Source organism: Desarmillaria tabescens (assembly GCF_030435595.1).
Source record: "Desarmillaria tabescens strain CCBAS 213 chromosome Unknown EV420scaffold_112, whole genome shotgun sequence".
NCBI classification, from domain to species: Eukaryota; Fungi; Basidiomycota; class Agaricomycetes; order Agaricales; family Physalacriaceae; genus Desarmillaria; species Desarmillaria tabescens.
In genome coordinates, this window is record NW_026848411.1 from 35,014 (window position 1) to 47,662 (window position 12,649).

Below are 12,649 nucleotides of genomic sequence, written 5' to 3' on the forward strand. Positions count from 1 at the left end.
CAATTTTGATGCGTGATTTTTCGGCAGCATGCATTTCCCTGTGCCTGCGATCTTTGGTTTTTTCCACCTCAGGAAGAGCCCCGATTTTCGGTGATGAAACAACCCTCGGGATTGCGGTGGCTGGTTGATACATCCACGTTTTGATATCAGAGAGAACCAAAGTCAAGGGCGTTCTATATGGACAATCCGGGTGTTTTAGGGGAAGAAGGCTCATGAAAAGGTAGAAGCCAAATATTGCCACCATTACCCCATCTATCACGAAAGAATTTGAGTCGAGAAAGAGATATATGAAAAGGCCGACAAAAAATATTCCGAGGGATGCATGCAAAAATAGTGGTAGACTGTGAACGAACATGCTGACGTGCCAATCAAGGAGACCGTTGAAACGTAAGTGTCGAATACGAGAGCAAACTTGGGGGTCTCCAGCAATGGGCGATAGATAATGGTAGTACCATTCATCTATAAGAAAGGCGACTGATGCAGCTCCAAGACTGAGACCCAAGCTTCCAACCCACAAATAGCTTATAATGTAAGTCCATTTGTGTAAGGTATCGGCAGTGGATTCGGCGTTAGATGTGGTGTTATCATTGCGGCTGGCTGATGCGGACATTGCCTGTAAGGGTGTCTGAATGTCTGGTAAGATTTGCACAATGAAGGCGCTGACAATCCCGGAAAATAGTGCTGCCTACGAGAGAAAAATAAATTGATGTGATACAGTTGACACTTCACTGAATTAACTCACAAACACAAGGAGGATATTCACTTTTGCTCTTTTGTTTTTGACCATATCGGTGTCGTAAATCAATGCTTCATCCAAATAGGCTCGCCAAACACTGGATCTTGGTCCCGCTTCTTGAAAAGGTGGACTCGGTGGATATCTTTCAGAATTATCTGGAGTCATTTAAGAGCACGGATGCAAGGCTTAACGAAGTATACGTACAGGTTGGCATTGCCACTGGTGCGCTGGCAGATTGCAGCGGTGGAGCAGATATAGGTGGGCCTTCTGTCCAGGCTCGACGTTGTATGGATCCCTCAGGAAAAGGTGCATTCTTCCCCTTCTCTGCCGTACTGGTGTGGGCATAAGGATCTGAAGACTGTACTTTCCCCCCCTTGCCCGCTCGTTCTTGGGAGCCTTGTGGGGAGACATCGAATTCATCACCGATTCCAATCCCTTCATTATTGGAAACAGGATCCTGTACGCTGTTGTCTTGAATGTCGGAGGGTGTATTGTTGTCCATCATGAGCACTTGCAGGGGGAAAGAGAGGAAATCGCTTGAAGAAGGTGGACGTTATCAATGCGATGCTGACATCCAAGATTCACACGTTCACATGCAAGGGAAATCTAAATTGAAGTTTACTGCGGCTCACAACAGGCCGTAAACAATTGATTGGCTATTGCAGTACATAGATTCTATTCCTGAGACATGAGCCGGCATGGACGAGCCAACTTTGGGAAGCAATCGCCAGGCTCTGGGACTTGCAGCTACGACCATGGAAACAAATAGAAACGACGGACATGTATCCTCTTCTCCCTGCTGAAATTTGAGCACGGGAGGGAACGGAAAGAGCAACTCGTTTAGCCTATGTACGTCGACGTGGAGGTAAACGGTAAAGAAAAGAAAACTGCGGGTACGGTACGTAACGGGTTCGGAGCCGGTTGATTCCTCCGGCTCGTACAGCCACAGTAAATCCAACACTCCCTCATTTGAATTTATAGGATTCTGAGACCAGTGTTCCTGCACTGTGATATTGCATATTACAATCGTCACCGAGCCAGTGAGGATGCAATCCAATGGTCATTTGAACCAGACCGTAAGCTTTACGGCCGTACCCGTATATGGGTACCGCGGGCATCCCTACTGCCACTGCGCATCGCCTCATCTAAAAAAGGTTAGAAGCTTGTTTCCGAGAGAATTCTGCAATCTATATATACGCTCACCAAATGAAGCTTTATTTGCACAGAGAAGTGGCGGATGCTGCTGTCGCAGGACGTAATGGGGGGTAAAATAAAATGAGCAATCCGTCCGAGTCCAATCAGATTATCTCTGAAACGCTGCGCAGTTATTATCACAGCAGTTCTACAAGCAGTAAAAGCGACGTTCACTTTCTTAATTACACATACAAATACACCTACCTAAATCAGATAATAATGATATGCCAGTCCTTTGTGATAATCACGATTACTTTCCAGACGTCGAAGTGAATGACGCCCTTTACGTTGATCCTCGTTGAAGCTCAGCTCATTGAGACATACTAGTTCTAAAGAGTCAGGAGGTGGTAGATAAGACATAGAAAGAATGTGCGAGTTTCTTCGCCTTGAAAAGATAATCGGCGTCGAAGCGCTGGAGCTTCGGAGTGTGACGGATAAGATTCGAGCTCCTGATGTATTGCTGTACTCGAGGAGGAGTACGCATGCTATTTCACCATTTAACATCCTTCATTATCCCGCCCTGACCCAAACGAGCAAGGAATTCCTTGCCGAGCGCATAATAACGAGAATCACTGAGCGGGATATACCGGGTTCCAAGGTATTCATGGGATTTTAGCTGTCAGTACGTCCTCACAAATTACAATGAAGACCAGTCTACTCTTTGAAGCCTTCCCGGCGACACATGCATCTTCTATGCCGTCGATGTCAGGAATCGATACCTCGACAAGATATGTTCCACTTGAGTCAGACGATTCTTCACAGCTCATAGTTCTGGACGTTCAGCTTTCTGGTGTGGCAGAGAACAATGACCTGCAAGGAACAATGACCCGGACAGTTCTTCCATCCGAACAGTTGATACTGTGTAGGTATTCCTGAGTACGCGAGGACTGATGAAGCTCAGTAGTTAGAAATTTGTTACTATGGTGGATGTACTACGCATACTTATTACCAAGGAAAGATTTGGGTCATAATGGGCAGCGTTTCACCAAACTGGAAGGATGCAGTATTGCCCGTAATTCAGTGACTCAATAGTAACTGATTTCGATGAATAAGATAGTGGTATTTTATCGTCTCTCATCAGGAAATGGAGACGACGTATATAACGACTTGAGAATGTGACAGAACTTCGAGACCACAGACGGAGATATCACACCGGTGAGATCGGCCCGATGACGTAACTTTCTAGATTTAAGGCAGGACGCTTGGAAAAGAAGGGGCGAGGAGAATTCTGCGTTCGACCCTTGCGTGCGTGCGTTCAACTGCGCTTGAATGCGTTCAACTCGGATGCGTTTGCGTTCCTTCGATGCGTTCAAGTGCGTGACCTGCTAATAGTTAGTCTACCTTCAAGAATAATACTACCATGTGTATTTATATGACGCACTTACCTACTTTCGACGTATTTACTGGACATGTATCGGCAGCTTTCTTTGAGCTTTCTATGACATAGAAACAGTGTGAAACTGTCTTTGAAAGCCATAAAGGCGTGGATTTTAGCTAGTATATGTCTTAGAACATAATCATCTTACTTCAGTATCATTTCGCGTTGAAATAGTTGTGAACCCTTGCATTTTTTGGACTTTTGGTAAACCGAAAAACTTGTGTGCACCTCTCGAATCGACGCAACTCGCTTACGCAACTCAAAAATAAGTCACGCATGCGTTATTAAATCGAACGCGAGCGTCGTTGTAATAAAAGCATGCGTTGCCCAAACTAACGCATGCGTTCGAGACAAAACGCAAACGAGAACGCAAATGTGACGATGGTTGTGACGGCGTGTCACGTTTGCGTTAGGCTGCGTTGAACTCGAGTTGAACTGTGGTGGCTTCTCCCGTTGCACTTCATATGTGCTCGGCTACATTCTCCAAGCTTAACAGAGATTCTCCAATGGATTCCTGATATATATATCTCACTATAATTTGTGGAAACCTACCAAGATTTAGCTGAGACACCTTGAACTGGTTCTCTTTCCTCCAATCCGTTTATATTGCTCATACTATTTTCATTCCTCTAACTTAGTCCAATATCCCTGGAAGCCCTCGAGACGTCTTTTCCGGAGGGAAATATCGACATGAGTGATCAGGTGGGTTCACACTTAATCGGGGAGAGTGTCCTTCTATGGGATGAGACCTTGTTGGCATCAAAGTACGGTGCGGAGATATTTTACGAGTACGTTAGACTGTTACATTCCGTCTATTTGATAGCTAAAGTACTTAAAAGTATTATTACGCACGAACGCATCTTTGTCAAGTTCGCACACGCAAACGCAAGCGTGACAAACGCATGCGTTTAAACGCAAACGCACGCACGCAAACGCGAACGCAGAATTCTCCGTGCCCGAAAAGAAGCCCTGATCGTACCTGGCTCGCTCGTTCGTCTCATCTCTTACGCGGTCGCCGCTAGTTCTAGGATTTGGTACGTCCGTTGGCGCCTTTCCCTCCGATGGCCAGATGAGATAAACCTCGCTTTTCCCAGTGGTTGCAAGGTGACAATCATGTTCCTTCATTCGCAACGCTGCAACAGGACGCTGGCTAATGATAAGGATGTCGACGATTCTTAAGCCGTCAAATCACGTAGTGGAACGAGTGGAAAGAGTCGATGTCAGAAAGTGGAAGAGGAGAGTAAGGTGCCTACGTCATCGAGTGAGTCGTCAATGGATGATATTCGCAGGCCTTCTGGACTTGGGCCCTCGATCGAGGAGCATGCATATTGTGTTCAGGTCCCTCCTCTCCCATCGTACCGCCCGCCAAAACCATTATACAACACTCCACCTCTACCAGTAGAAGTGGTGACTGGGATCCTCTCATTCCTCCTGCACATGTTGTTGGCACTCTGACAGTGGGAGGCTTGCAGTAGGAATAATACCTAATTGTTAGCTAAAAGAGCTCCTAATAAGCTCCTTATATACTACGAAAAGTATCTAGAATATTCTACCTAAAGTACTAAATATATCCAAGTATCGTGATGAATGAGTAAGCCGAAGCTTCGGGAATCTCCTAGTACAAGCTTGAAGTTGCAAATCCCAACGCATGTCAATGCCCCCACCATGACTGGTGTGCAGAATCCTGACGCGTTATGGGACCGCACATCGCTCACACACACACTCCACGTCCCTGTATGGCTATCACCGCAAGCCCAGATGTACCTCATTAATGTCGTCTCTACTCGGTTTCCGTCGCTGCTTGAAGACAATGATGGTGACCAGTCGCCGTCTACGCTACTTCCGGCCATACCTACGCATACACGACTTCTCTCTGCGCCCACCATGCCAAGCCGGAGGACACTCTTTCCGATGCCTCCGCTATCCGTTCTACCACTGACTCCAACGCTACAGCCATTCGATAGTTGTGAGCGAACGTGCACGCGCAGCTCGTCTAGCCACTGCGTGTCCTACCCTCGAGCGCTTCGTCTTTCCGAATAGGGTAGAATAAGCGCCGTCCGCTTCATTCGCTACCGACTCTGCCCTGCTCGAGATCTTCGCCATGTCTCGCCATGGACGATATCTTTGTGAAGAGGGTTCATCCAGATGTTCCACCATTGCCGCCACCTCCGATCAAGAAATACGTTCTGTTGAAGCAGCAGAGATTCGCGAGGCAAGAGCCGGTTAAGTGGTGTTTTGTCCTTAGCGATAATGAAGATGACGACAATTTGTTCTTTAAACCTGGCCCGAGGAATGGAGAGGATTCGTGCAGGGTTGCCGTGAGCAGGTCGAAGTTGACGTTCAAGGTGGTGGGAAGGTGGTCATGGAGCTGGTGTAATGCTGGTACGTATCTCTTTCTTCGTCCTGGTTATTCAGCACCTTAATAGCAATTCATAGATCTCCTACCGCCTCTATCAACATCAACGCTTTTACTATCCGTTCATGTACATATCCGTATCGCTATCTATCCTTACCATCATTTCGTGACTCGTGGATTTATACCCAAATACATGCTATCCTTCATTATTTGTCACCTCACTGTGGAAAGTTCAGATGCTCAACATTCTCCATTCAGCAACGTTCGTACTGATCTAGCCAAAGAAGCCCGAGGTTGCCTTTATCCCCGCAGCAGTTCAAAAAGAAGGAAACTGGGACGCGTGGTTCCGTATGCATACACCCCTATGCGCGCTATATTCAACAGGTTCGAGGCAATAATGAATAGCACAAACAAGAATCGCCCCTAAAGAGTGGAAGGCCAACTCATCGGAACGGATCACCTCCGCACTTCCTTGATATCAGTCCCAAATTTTCGTACGCGAACCTCCGGATTTGTAGTTCCGAAGATCCACCGTTCATTATCAAGTGTCCCGTTTTCAATGTCCATTCAGTTCTGCGTAAAGCGCAGAGAGAATCAGACGAAACCAGGTTGCTTCTGCCGATAGGAAGCACGGCCTGATTACAGAGCGGAAGGTCTCTTTAAATTAACTCCGCTGAAAAATCATCACTAGAGCTACGAAGCCAGGGTGGGTACTGCTCCCTCCGACACTGTGAAATGGCTCAAAAGCTACATTCCAAAGTTTCCCCTCCACTTTAATCCCAAAGATCTGAATGAGTTGCAACGGTATTGTGATGATCTAGATAATCTCCGTCTACAGTACCTTTTTAATCCTGTCCACCCTGGTCTTGTCTTTGAAGCTACCATAGACCCTCGACCCCCTCAGGGGCATCGACCGTTGCCGCCGTTCGCTATGGAGGGAGGGACATTCCAGCTCATTATCGGGAGCGGTATTCAATGCAAGCCGGACCAATACTCGCAGGTGTGGGTTGCCGAAGTTAAAATAAACCTGAAACCTGGATCGGATTGGGAGGCATCTTTGGGATAGGTAGTCTTGAAATTGTTCCAGCATTCGCTACTTCGACATCCTCAGACTACTGGACATATCCCTCCTTGATTATTTGTCTCCTAGGCAACTGGATGGCGTCGAGGACTTGGCTTATAACGGACTTGAAGAGTTACAGGGCTCGGTGGTACCCTACTATTACGGAGAACACAAAGTATGCTATTTAAAATCTGAGCCTACTTAATACAAACCGAGAACTGACCGTCGACGGTAGTTCGTGACGCCAAATGGCGAGTCCGCCCGTGCAGTTCTCCTCAAGGACAGACTCTCCCAGAGCTTCGCTACAAATATCCTGATCACCATCCTTTTGAGAGCGAACATTTACCACATCTGTACGACGACTACCTCCGCAATGCAAAGGAACTCGTGAGGTCTGTCCAGACCCCATCGTGAACCTGCTGCTGATATATACCCACCCTTTTAGTACATCCCTATGATTCGTGGAATAAATGGGGCACTAGAAATTCAGCGTGGTCACCTGCGTGGTACCACGCGTGCGTGGTGCGTGGCCACGCATGCCACGCAAGTCCTTAGTTGAACTTACCTCAACTGTACATATATACTGCGCAATGATAAGAATGATTCGCTAAACATATACTTGTATCGATTTCTTATTCATTGGTAAATTTCTGCAACAAACAGACCTTTGTTTGAAAATATTTCAAAGCTTCAATTTTGCCAATTAGAGGTTTTAAACCTTCAAATCTCGGGTTCCTAGGTACCTTACATCTTATATGCATCTATATATGATTGTGAGAAGGATAAATATCGAAATTTAGATACTCTTTCATTTTCCTAGCTTGAAGTCATTAATTCGAAGACATCACGACGTATGAACATTAATTCTACGTTGATAGCTCCTTGATTGTGCCAATACCACGAAATTAGACATTTAATTTCCACAAGAACAGCCCTCCCTTATGTACGGATATACCCTGGACCACGCAAGTGACCACGCTAGCGTACCACGCAGCCACGCAACCACGCAGTCACGCAGGCACACCACGCAGGCTGACCACGCACCGCCACGCTGACAAACCACGCAACCACGCAGACCATGCAGGCACCACACAGACTGATATAAGTTTGCCCTCAGAAAGTGTATCATTCGTATAGTTGCCTCTTAATTCACTTGTTTCTTTGGTGTCGTTCATATCAAGTATAGAACTCCGTATCCTTCTCATCATGTCTGCTCGACTGGGAACCCCACATTGTGCACCTTATTGCTTCTAGCTTGGCAAACCACCTCTAAGGCCTTTTTATACTGTTAGGATACTCGTGAAATTATTTACTTCAGCTACAATACTTTTAATGTTCTTAAATTTGGCAATCTAGTTTGAAGGATATTTTTATGATATGGACCATACTTTGAAGCATTTTAATATCAAACTAAAGCTGTTATATTTAAACCTTCAGGAATTCCCAATCCAGCTATTCTATGCAAGTACTAACAGAAAAGAACAGAACGCGTCGACTCAAGTCGCGTTTGATAGACTTGATCAACTTTTGATCAAAGTCCCTTAATTTGTCAACCACGCTAACGACCACGCTGATGACCACGCAGCCACGCAGCCACGCTCCACGCAGCCACGCAGGCTACCACGCCGAATTCTTCTTGCCCGAATAAATGGGATAAATACAAGGAGACTGGTACTGAGAGATATCCGGCCATGTAACATTATTCATCCCACCTCCCGGAAACAAGTGGTGTTCGTGGATTTTGCGCGGTCAATGCTTCACGTACCACTCGAGATCATCGAGAATACGAGTTTACGTGACGGTTTGGAACCGCCGGTTTTTGGTATGCCGAGGTAGTCCCCTGCCCACCTGCCTACATGGATCGTAGTTGAGTGACTTCACTTTGATTATTTTCAAGTTGTCGCAACTAGTGGCGGAACGTGTTGGAAGAGTGAATTGAGTCAATGTCACATTAGTGCTGAGTGTGCGTGCGTGAGTAGCTCATCTCCTACTACCACGTCTCCTTCTTTGAATGTGTGTGTCGTCTTTCCAAACGCAGTTGAGTGGCACCGTCTGCATCCCTAGTTACAGACTTATCCTCCGCTCGAGATCGTCTTGGTGAAGAAGAGAGATCGTGATGCTTCTCGTCTGCCGAAATATAAACCTGTTTCATTTAAAGAACAAGAGCAGAACTTGTGGAGTGGTGTTTGTCCTTAGCGATAGCGGCGAAGATGAATCTAGTCCGAGGAACGAGAACAGTGTTGCGGCGGCCGCGATGAGAGCTGGTAAGAAGTGCCGGAAACAATTGATGGTGCGGTGTAATTCATTAAAATATAAGTTATTTCTGACTCTACAGTCACAGTTATTTCCGGTTGAATGTGCAGCATTAGCAACACCACTTGAAGCCTTCCATTCGCGGTTGATACCGAACCGAACAGGATAACGGACCGGTGACGTCAATGGTCAAACTTTAGGGCAGGTGCCTATTGTAATCCGGGGATTTTTGTCATCCTCATGTCGCGAATTCTTCCTACGGCAAGCAAAGGTGTAACGAAAAGAATGCTCGTTCCAATTCTCCACATTCGTCCTTGGTACCTATCACACCCGTATGGTCTCTTTGAGGTGTAAGCTGGTTCGAGCTCCTCTCGGACATGGTACGTTCCTTTGCGCGTCGCATTACTGCACAACAAGATAAATCTCGTCTTTTCAAGTCCGTGGAGGGTCTTGAAAATGACAACCATTCCTGCAACGGAGTACGTGGTGTGAATAGTTGGAGCTGTGGGAGATCTGGAGAGAAGAAGACGGGCGATGCCATTGGCAGGATGCTATCTAGACTCGATTGAGGACTATGCTCGTGTCCTGCACGCGTGTCCCGCCTCTTCCGCATACCTCCCGCCCACACTAACCCACTCTGACGTCACTCTCCACGTCCCTGCATGGCCATCACCACAGACGTGGGCTTATCATATACCCACGTCGTCACTCTCATGGACAACCTCCCCTCTTAGACTCCCCTTTACTTTGATCGACACGTCGTATGCCACCACTCCGATTCTCCTCAGAGTCTGGCGACACTGCTCAGAGCAAGTCGAGGCTAATCTCCTCTCATCGCTGTCCGGCCAGATCACTCTCTGTTGCTTTCGATTTCCATCACTTCGCGACGATAAAGATGAGACTTGCCGTCCTACACACCACTTCCTGTCACCCAGATACACGGAAGATCTCTCTTTGCACAAAGCAGACTATGACTTTTCCCTGTACCTCCCCGCTCAAGCGCTCAAGACTTGTTCATGAATATCACCAGTCTTCTCCCTGATTTGAACGCACTGTACTGGCTGACATACCTGATAACCCTCCTTGTGCCCTCCCGTCCTCTAATCGATGTGTCTCTAACCGACTCCATCCCAATATTTGCGGGTTTTTGTCCTGCTTCCATGCTCAAAATTCTTCTGTATTCAGTTTGCCGCCTCCGCTTTGTCCAAGTCTATGTGTACACACACAGAACAAGAGACGCTATACGGTTTCATTGTTATGCACCGAGGTAGAGGGTGAGGGTTGTGTTGTGTCATTCCTCACCTCATGCCTCTCTAGGTCGTAGTATCGTTGTAGACTAGGAATGAAGAACAAGATGTGGGAAGTCGATAACATGTTCTAACGCGATACAGAACTGGCTCGACGTCGCGCGTCATCAGCAATTAGCCGCTCGATGGTAGTGAGCAACGTATGCGTGCCGCTCGTCTAGCCAATGCCTGTTCTCGAGACTTTAGAGCGGGGCGCTTGGCGCGCTTTCTTTCATCCTGCCGTCTCTCCGATTGTCTGAAGTCCCAACAACGCTCAGTTTGAAGGACGGAACGAAAAGAAGCACTGATGTCTGATCGTTCTTGGCTTGCTCGTTTGTCTTTCATTGCTTCTCTCTTACGTGGCCGACTATGGTTCGAGCTGTCCTTGGGACATGGTTTGTCCGTTGTCGCCTTTCCCTCCAAAGGCCAGACGAGATAAACCTCGCTTTTTCCAGTGGATGCAAGGTCTTGACGACAACGATCATGTTCCTCTGTTCGCGATGGTGCTTACCGGCTATTAAAAAGGATGTCGACGATCTTAAAGCCATCGCAACTGGTGGTGGTACCAGTCGGTGTCAGAGGACGATGGCAAGGTGTCTGCGTCGTCTATTGAATATTGAATCATCGATGGATGATATACGGAGGCTTTCCGGGCTCGGGCCGTAGATCGAGGAACGCGCAAAGCCCATGTGTCACATGTATATCGCGTTCAGGTCCCCCCTCTCCCAGCATACCGCCCGCCAAAATGACTACGTCAAACCCCGCCCCTTCCAATGGAGGTGCTGACTGCCATTCTTTCATTCCACCCGTGCATATCTGTTCCGCACTCGCCCCGCTCTCACACGACTTTCTCACTGCAACACAGGCTGCGCTGTACAGCGACCTCGATGAGGAATGTTTGGAATATCGACACGCTGTGGTGACCGATTCTCACAACTCTCAGCCATACACCCACTAATGCGGTGTGTGTGTGCGGATCATCTAGCAGACCCGTGTCATGCGATCGAATATATTGCGCTCCCTAATGGAATAGGGTGGAGCAGTCTACTTCCGCTCGTCACAGAGGATCTCTTTCTGAAGAAAATACATCGCGATGTTCTTCTTGTGCCGCCACCTCTTCAGTGGGCGTTCATTCCATTAAAGAAGCAGAATTCAAGAATGGAGCTGCTAGAGCAGTGTTTTGTTTCCGCTGATAGTGGATACGATAGCCTGTTTTTCAAGCCGAGTCCGAGGAACGAGAGCATCTGATTACAATTTTGCTACAAGTAAGTCGAAGTTGACGTTCGCGGTACTAGAAAGATAGCGATGGCCTGGTATAATGCTTGGTATGTGTTTCGCTTTATTTCTTCTTTCTATTCCAAAGTAATAACCGCATATCGTAGATACTTTAATGACCCCTCTCAGCAAAAGGAGATTCTTCCTAAAAGCTTCTTCCGTCACGTACATGGTTTTTCCTGCATATGTATCGTATCCACGAGTATCCTCATCAATCCTGATGCTGACCCTACCCACCCAATCACGGGCGCTATCAGTGACTCCACACAAAGCAGTACTAGAAACAGTTCTCAGGCATTTTATCCTCGAGCACGTCGTCTGGTGGAGTTGAGGCATCTCACCTTTGACACCTCTCTCTCACTTCCGATCCTCTTCTCGTCTATCTGTCCATGCCGATGTCGTTCCTAGCATGATTTGATGTGCCATCGGCATGATGTTATGAAACATACAGTCATGGCAGGTGTGATCATACTCTTTTTTTCCATTCTCGCCATTCTTTAGTGCTATTTGGTCGTTCACGCGTGTATTTTTATCATTATTTATCCACTTCTTTACTACCTGCCTCGCGACATGTTGTATTTCCTCGCATCTATATACCCAATTCCATCAAGATCTTACTCACCCCTGGAACAATCATCGCAAGTTTGATAGGATTGCTCCCCGCGAAATAGATTCAACGCCACTTCTAGCAAAACCGAGGTTCTTGGTCAGTGCTTGTTGTGTCGATGGCTGACAATGTTGCAGTTAGGTGCCCAATGTGGAGTGTTCTCATTCCGTGGCTGGTGGTTTCGTTAACATGAGCTCTCAACATTCGAGGGATGCCGGAGAATCCCATCATTCTGAAAGCAGATTGTCGATGATGGTAGAATTTGCTCTCAGATCCTCTTGGTATCAGAAGTTTGCATAGCGGAGGTAAAGAAACCTGGACGTCGCTCGTTGCTCCCACATCCCTATCTAGACTGCCGAGACTACGTATCCGGTGAGTGAGAAACTTGCTCATGCAAGTTTTCAGTCGCAGAATCTCGGTTGTAGCCTCTAATAATTAATAAGTACGAAGCCACCGGAGGACTTCGGGCCATTGATATACTACATTATCTCTCCGGTCGTG

The 12,649-nt window shown here is 47.1% G+C and overlaps 4 protein-coding genes across 4 annotated transcripts; 2 read left to right on the plus strand and 2 right to left on the minus strand.

The window, feature by feature from the left end:
• Positions 1 to 277: 277 nt before the first annotated feature.
• Positions 278 to 901, minus strand: EV420DRAFT_1280708 (uncharacterized protein; the record flags this gene model as incomplete). The annotated part of the gene is made up of 2 exons (XM_060468216.1): positions 278 to 685; positions 743 to 901. Coding segments are annotated over 2 exons (567 nt in total), but the record flags the coding sequence as incomplete, so codon positions are not given.
• Positions 902 to 4,038: 3,137 nt separating this feature from the next.
• On the minus strand, positions 4,039 to 4,791 carry EV420DRAFT_199154 (uncharacterized protein). The gene is made up of 2 exons (XM_060481181.1): positions 4,562 to 4,791; positions 4,039 to 4,482 (listed from the first exon to the last, which is right to left on the minus strand). Exons 1-2 carry the CDS (start codon positions 4,732 to 4,734, stop codon positions 4,110 to 4,112), a joined length of 546 nt encoding a protein of 181 aa, XP_060322579.1. The 5' UTR covers positions 4,735 to 4,791; the 3' UTR covers positions 4,039 to 4,109.
• A 148-nt stretch (positions 4,792 to 4,939) lies between these two features.
• On the plus strand, positions 4,940 to 5,863 carry EV420DRAFT_1770028 (uncharacterized protein; the record flags this gene model as incomplete). Its single annotated transcript, XM_060481056.1, has 2 exons — positions 4,940 to 5,690; positions 5,745 to 5,863. Coding segments are annotated over exons 1-2 (390 nt in total), but the record flags the coding sequence as incomplete, so codon positions are not given.
• On the plus strand, positions 4,974 to 5,348 carry EV420DRAFT_1652037 (uncharacterized protein; the record flags this gene model as incomplete). Its single annotated transcript, XM_060478606.1, has 1 exon — positions 4,974 to 5,348. The coding sequence occupies one exon, from the start codon at positions 4,974 to 4,976 to the stop codon at positions 5,346 to 5,348; it is 375 nt and encodes a 124-aa protein (XP_060322581.1).
• Positions 5,864 to 12,649: the final 6,786 nt, after the last annotated feature.